Below are 6,905 nucleotides of genomic sequence, written 5' to 3' on the forward strand. Positions count from 1 at the left end.
TAAATTAAAATTGAAATAGCTCAACCATATGTACGGCCACTCAATGCATGCTCCAGAGTCGACCACATTCTTTTTCTATAAGTAGACTATTTATTAGTTATTAATAAGCTTACTAATCTACCACAGGGTGCCCCATCATTTATCTGACTTTGCCCATAATAGATCGATTAAAGAAATATTGAACCACTCGAACTATTTCGCGCTTTTAACATTTTGATTCAGAATATATACCTAATTGAGTTATATTTAGGCCGTCCATTTGAACTAAGCTTAAATCTAACCATCTACTAATTGATTAAGTATCACTCATTCGAATATATTTAAATAATTAATGAATCTAATCGGTTTCAATTATTAAAGTCTAAAATAATTTTTAAACTAAATTAAAGAATTTAACTTGACCAGTCTCTTTTGAGAGAAGAAATTCAAAATAACGATCCATCAAGGAAATGCAGAACCATTAGAGCTATAATTAAATTTGATTATTCTAATTATATAAAATTATTATGCTACCAGTTGATTATCCTTAACTCCAATATATTTCAGTAAATTCAGGCATCTAATACGTTATAAGTAGAGGATTCAAAGCCCCTTTTATTGCCAAAATCAACCACTTTGGGTCACATTTTTTTGTCACAGTACAAACATTTATGTTCCCTAAAATATAATCTAAATGATCTTAGCACAGCACACAACCAGCCGGAATCATCCACAGCCGCCGGCAGCGGCGGTCAAGCTAGTCGGGCCAAAACGCCGACGAGCGGCGCAGTACTAACAGTGGCTGGCTCGGCCATTTGGTAATTCTGCCTCGAATCCGTATACTGATCGTTCTTATCCGGGCCTCCGACAATGGCTCCATCTAAAACATTCGGGTTCGGGGCATTTCGGTAGAACCATAGCTCGAAACCTACTTGGCACGTGACGGGGCTCGGGTTGGACTTTATCGACACGATCGAGGCTCCCCTATGATGGACCTGGGTTGGGTAGTTTGACCCGAGTCCGATCATGTAGCTCATCCTTTTCGGATTTGAACCTAGGATATATTCTATCTGAAAAATTAATCTAAAATGTCATGTTCTATTTGAATTTTTAAAAAATAAGCACATAAATACTACTTTCGCCCTAGTGTTTTCTTGTTATATTAAATAAAATGTTTCACTAAAAAATATTTGTACTGACAAAGCATTCAAATAAGTCTTTTCACAAAAAAAACATTTCTGTTAATTTAGAGACGATCGCAAAGGTGTTGGGATTGGCAGTAGTATTGTACCTGAGATCGGGAGAAGGCGATTAAATCGGAGGGCTGGAGGAGGGCGGCGGGGCAGTGGATCGGGGCATTCTTGGAGGCCAAGTAGTCGGAGTAGATGGTGGCGAGGAAGGCGGCGGCGGAGACGTACTGGAGGTTGTTCCATGGCTGGAACCAGAGGAGGCCAGAGGGAGTGGTTTGAACATTGGAGTTGCCCTTTTGGAGGCAAGAGCAGATGAATTGCTCGCCTTGACTCTTGAAATCTGACCACAAACCTGAGGATTCTACCTTCCCATCCAACACTAGCTGCCCACCAGCCTCAAATCACTCAATACAATATTCTTGAACGAGTTTCGAATTTGATTCTAATAAGTTTTTGTTACTGACATTATTACTTAAATATGAACTCTACTTGATATGTATGTTGATTGTACTAATACGTAATGTTTGATGGATCTATAGATTTTTTTTTTATTGGCCCATCATTCCTATTATTGAATAAAACTTAGAAGTTTACTGATAAGTAGGTTTTATCGAGTAATTTGTATTCTTTATTATTTTATTTTCTAGAGACTCCTGCCTTCGAAAGTTTAGGAATTTAATTGAAAATTTTTAAATACATATGAGATTAAATAGATATAAAAATAATAAAAGTTGAACTATTTCCTAAAAAAAAAGAAAGACTAAATTTGTTATTTAACATATATTTATTATCTTATAAATTAAACTTGGAGGAGTGTATACCTATTTATCTCTATATTTTGAAAAGTTTTTATAACATAGTGAAAGAGATATTTGTTACGATCCTATAGGTTAAACTTATATACTTGTAGTTTGAAAGTCCAATTGTTTATGTTTAACTATTTAAAACTTACCTATGATCTAGCTCGAAGTATGAATTGACTAGTTCTAAGATACGTAAGTTAGTTGAATAAGTTTTCGAAAACTTGACATTTTCGGTGTGACGACGTGCGTACCTTAGCTACTAGGATTTGAACACCAGCATACTTGTCGTCCCAAGAGAACATTGTTCTTGTTCCACCTGTGGTACCAGATCCTCCTAGGTAATTAAGGTACATTTGATCCTCGGTTGCTCGATGAAGCCATGCAGCAGCCCACAATAATTCATCCTTAAAAAACACAACAACATTTTAATCACTCAACAAATATGTATGTTTTTGGGTTGTTTTTCAATTTAGTCAATGTAATTTTGAATTGTTCAATTTAGTCCCTCATTGTCAATGTTGATATTGATTGACGATAAATTTATTTAACATAATACTAACAAATATACCTGAAATCCGCTGCTGGAATAGAACTGGCTTGCTACTGGAACGCTATTTTGATAAAGCCCTTGATGATTTCTACCAAAATCGAAGAGCTGTGCACAAAATAAATAAATAAATAAATAACTAAAAGATACTTGCAAATTTCTCCAGTAAATAACACATTATTCTTTGGAAGATTTATTATAGGTAAAACATCTCTATTGTTACGAGACTTTTTGCATAAAATCGAAAGTAAAAATGGAGGAAAAAAACTTTGAGAACCCAAGTATAACCTGTTTTGCATGGGTAAGAAGCATGGAAGAATAATCAGGGTTGGAAGGGCGAAAAGCAACGGAGGCAGCGGCAAGGGCTGCAGCAGTCTCGGCGGCGAGGTCGGAGCCGGGGTGCTGGTCATCGAGCCGATAAGCGGTGCGCGGCGTGGTCATGTCTTCGGGTCTTTGCCAGCAGGCATGGTCCGAATTGCCATCGCCAACTTCACAGTACAAAACATCAGGCTGCGGATGCGCCTTCACCAAGTAATCTGCACCCCATTTGACGGCATTTAGAGCATTTTCCAGTTCATGTTTGGAGTCAAGTTGGCCTCCGTACTCCACCACGCTCCACGCCAACATCGTCATCGTGAACGCCATCGGCAACCCGAACTTAACGTTGTCACCCGAATCGTAGTACCCTCCCACCAGATCCACCTATACCATGCATACAAAAGCAAGTCTAAGTAAGATATTTTAATCGTTACAAACATAGTTCAACAGTAAAGATATCTATTTTAAAACTTACACCAGCATTTTGGCCGTCTTGGAGGCCAGAATCTCCGCGCCATTGAACCCTTTGGTTAGGGGGCAATTTTCCTGACCTCTGAGCCTCAAAATATAACAAGGACTTGGTTAGTGCTGTTGCATAATCTTCTGCAAAACCGCCATGGATGGAAGCAAGGAAAATTCCAAGCCCAGCCAAGGCACAAAAAATGCTGCTTGAAGAGGAAGAAGAAGAAGGCATTGCCATATTCTCTTTTGAAATGGTAGTGAGAATTGAGAAAAAGAAACAACTTGCAAAAGGGAAGAAATTGGAGTTTCTTTATATAGAGAGAATGGAAATGATGTATTTGTCCAAATAGAGAAGAAAATCCCAATTGATTTAGATATGGTATTTGGGTAAATTATTTGTCTCTTTTTAAGAGTCAACTCTATTAAAAAATGATGATTATAGTAGATACCGTATTTAGTACAGAGAAGAGTCTGATTAAACTTTTTTAAAGATTTAACAAACATAATTTTCAAAAATCAATGAGATTAAAAAAAATGGATAGCGTATTTGGTCGAAAGAATATGTTATTGTCATAATAAAAGAAGAGGATTACGATTGATCTAATAATAACTTTAGTTTCTCACCCTCACACATTGTATTCAAAGGAAAAACAAAACGACGACTTTAATTTTAGGTCAACTATTATATATTATTTCACGAACATTAGTTTTGAAGCTCCCATCCGATTCTAAAAACTGATCATCATGTGGATACGATATTTGATTGGAAGAATTTTTTGTTTTACTGTGATAAATGTAGAGTATGGAAATTTAAACTTTCGACTTGAAAAAAAAAATTAAATAAATAAACGTCGTTTATAATTTGTCAGTTTTGACAAAGAGACTATTAAACTTAAATTTGTCGGTTTTGTGGGATAAAAATTTTCGATTTGGCTTGAAAAAGCTTGAACTGATTTTCAGTCTTCAAACGTAACCAAGTGGTTCTTCCTTATTAATAATATTTTCCGTTGGTTTCAAAAAAAAAAAAAAGCGTCATTTATAATTTAGTGATGTCTCCCCAAGGTTAATTTTATAGAAATATCGATAAAATGTGGATGATGAATATTTATGTAAAAGTTAGAAAAATAAAAAAAAATCATAATAAATATTTGAAATTAACAAATAAATATTTTCCTATTTCTAAATTAGTTAAAAATAATTCATATTAATATTATATATATATATTAGTGACATTTTGCTGATATTTTTCATATTTTATCAATTTTCTTGTACTATGATGAAAATGTCGATTTATCTCTCATGTCGATGTCGAAACCATAAAAGCATAAATATGTCGATGGACATATCAACGTGTCGAACGGATATTTAAAATCATGGTCTCTCCACATATCTCCCAAATTAAGTTACCTAATTATCTTTTTTTTTTCTTTTTTTTCCCTTTTTTTTCTTTTTTTTTTCCCACAGTAACTTTCTCACTGTGCACACAGCTAAGTTACCATTTTTGTTGCAAATTTTGTTTATTTATCTCACTCACCACACAAATGCTAAGGTAAGTTACCATATTTATTTATCTCTCTCCAAACAGTTATAACAGTTACCATATATTATAAATTTGGTTCATTAACTTTTGAGACATTTTTTTTTCTTTGTAGTACAAACGAACTTTTGAGTTAATAAGATCCTAAACTAATAGGAAGGGTTTAATAGATTTCAAAACTTCTAATGTTGTATCGAATATGTTCAAGAATCTATTCGGTGTAGAATTGAAATCATCGAATTTTGAGATGAGTAATAGGTGTCTTATCGTCCACTTTGCTATACTTAGATTGACAACGGAAAAATTTAAAGTTTAGGGACTTGTTAGCTAACTTTTATTATTTAGAGACCTATTAGACATAACATAAAAACTGTAAAATATTAAAAGTTACCATTTAAACCTTTATTTATTTATTTATGGCTAAATATTTATAATTGTCCCCAATTTTAGGCAATACTTAATTGGGTTCTTAACCTCTTAAAAATCTCAATTTTATTTTCAGAACATATTAGGTCTCTGTGCTTTTACTAAAGTAACAATTTAGTTACTATAAAATTTAGTATGTAATGATTTAGTTCCTGTTCTTTCACTAAAAGTAACAATTTAGTCCCTCAATTTTAGCTTGTAATGATTTAGTATCCGTAGTTTAAAATTTGTAACAATTTAATTAGTCTCCTATCATAACAAAATTTATTAAAATTAAGTGTTAAATTTTATCATATAACAATTTAATTTTTCTAATTTATAAACATATTTTGGTCCCTCTTCAGTTTTTCAATCTATATATATAAGAAACTTAACAAAAAAGTTTCACGATAAGAACTAAATCGTAACAAACTTTAAATTACAAGGACTAAATTGTTATCAATTTGAAAGTATAATAACTAAATCGTTACAAACTAAAGTTCAGAGACTAAATTGTTACTTTAGTGAAAGTATAGGGACCAAAAGTATTTTTTAACCTTATTCTTAATAGCAATTAGGAAAATCCACACAGAAAAAACTGTTAAAAATTTATTAGCAAAAAGTCTATGTATATCATTAAATTATTATTTTATTAGCATAGTTAAACATGTGAATATGTCATTTAGGTAATACTTAACAAAGGAAACTCAACCCAATTCCAATCATTAGTAAAATTTGTCCTTCAATAAAATCCATTTCTTCCATGTAGCATCCAATGTATACAAAATAAGTTAATCAAGGTTTTTAATTTTTTTTTAACAAAAGTTTTTATTTTTTCTTACAAACCACTTAATTGAAAATTTTTAATACATTAAGGATAAAATTGAAAATTTTAAAAGATTAACGATCAACGACAATTAAACTGCCATGACCGTAGTCGCTTCAACAAAACCCAAAGCAGAGATAAGACTAAGTTTGGGGGTCATTGCTACCGTTGCCATCTTGTGTACTTTGAAAATATCATTTTAGTCTCTTAAGTTGAGATATTTTTAAAAATTTAAATTTAGCAGATGTAATTTTAATAAACTTTAAAACAGTTTTTTTTTTTTTAAAATTACTTTAAGCCTCATTTACTAACAACAAAATCAAGTTATTATTTCTTCTTTCGATTTTCGTTTTTTTCCAAAATATAAATTATTAAAGCATTATTATATCATTTTCAACCTATAAAATGCATAGTAAATATAACATAAAATTTTGAATATTTAATTTGAAAATTTAATTTTTTATATAAAACTTTTTTTTAAATTTAAAATTTTAAAGAACAAGAAATAGTTTCCAAACATAATTTTGTATTTTTTTTTCAATACAAAAAAAGAAACCATTACTAAATATATTTATGTTTTTCTTGATTCAAACATCGAAAATGGGAAACGAGAGGAAAAGAAACAAGAATGTTACCGGGTCTTCAAGGTTAACATAATTTTTATTTATTTCGTTTTTTTTAATAAGGGTCTTTAAGGTTAACTTCTTATCTTTATAAATAGTGAGGAGTATTTATAAAAATTTATTGAAATTATTCCGTAAGGATAACTTAGATGGCTTGGACTTTAAGAAATAACTTTGACGTTTGGATTCAAACCAAACTAAAGGATCGCCAACTC

At 31.7% G+C, this 6,905-nt stretch overlaps 1 protein-coding gene across 1 annotated transcript; it reads right to left on the reverse strand.

Annotated features, from left to right (window-relative positions):
* Positions 1 to 563: 563 nt before the first annotated feature.
* LOC111022829 (endoglucanase 13-like) lies at positions 564 to 3,567 on the reverse strand. The gene is made up of 6 exons (XM_022300102.2): positions 3,313 to 3,567; positions 2,808 to 3,221; positions 2,541 to 2,627; positions 2,224 to 2,376; positions 1,271 to 1,552; positions 564 to 1,049 (listed from the first exon to the last, which is right to left on the reverse strand). Exons 1-6 carry the CDS (start codon positions 3,535 to 3,537, stop codon positions 732 to 734), a joined length of 1,479 nt encoding a protein of 492 aa, XP_022155794.2. The 5' UTR covers positions 3,538 to 3,567; the 3' UTR covers positions 564 to 731.
* Between the last annotated feature and the right edge of the window lie 3,338 nt (positions 3,568 to 6,905).

The sequence above is a fragment of the Momordica charantia genome (genome assembly GCF_013281855.1).
Source record: "Momordica charantia cultivar OHB3-1 chromosome 7 unlocalized genomic scaffold, Mcharantia_2.0 BLBB01000007.1, whole genome shotgun sequence".
Taxonomy (NCBI): Eukaryota; Viridiplantae; Streptophyta; class Magnoliopsida; order Cucurbitales; family Cucurbitaceae; genus Momordica; species Momordica charantia.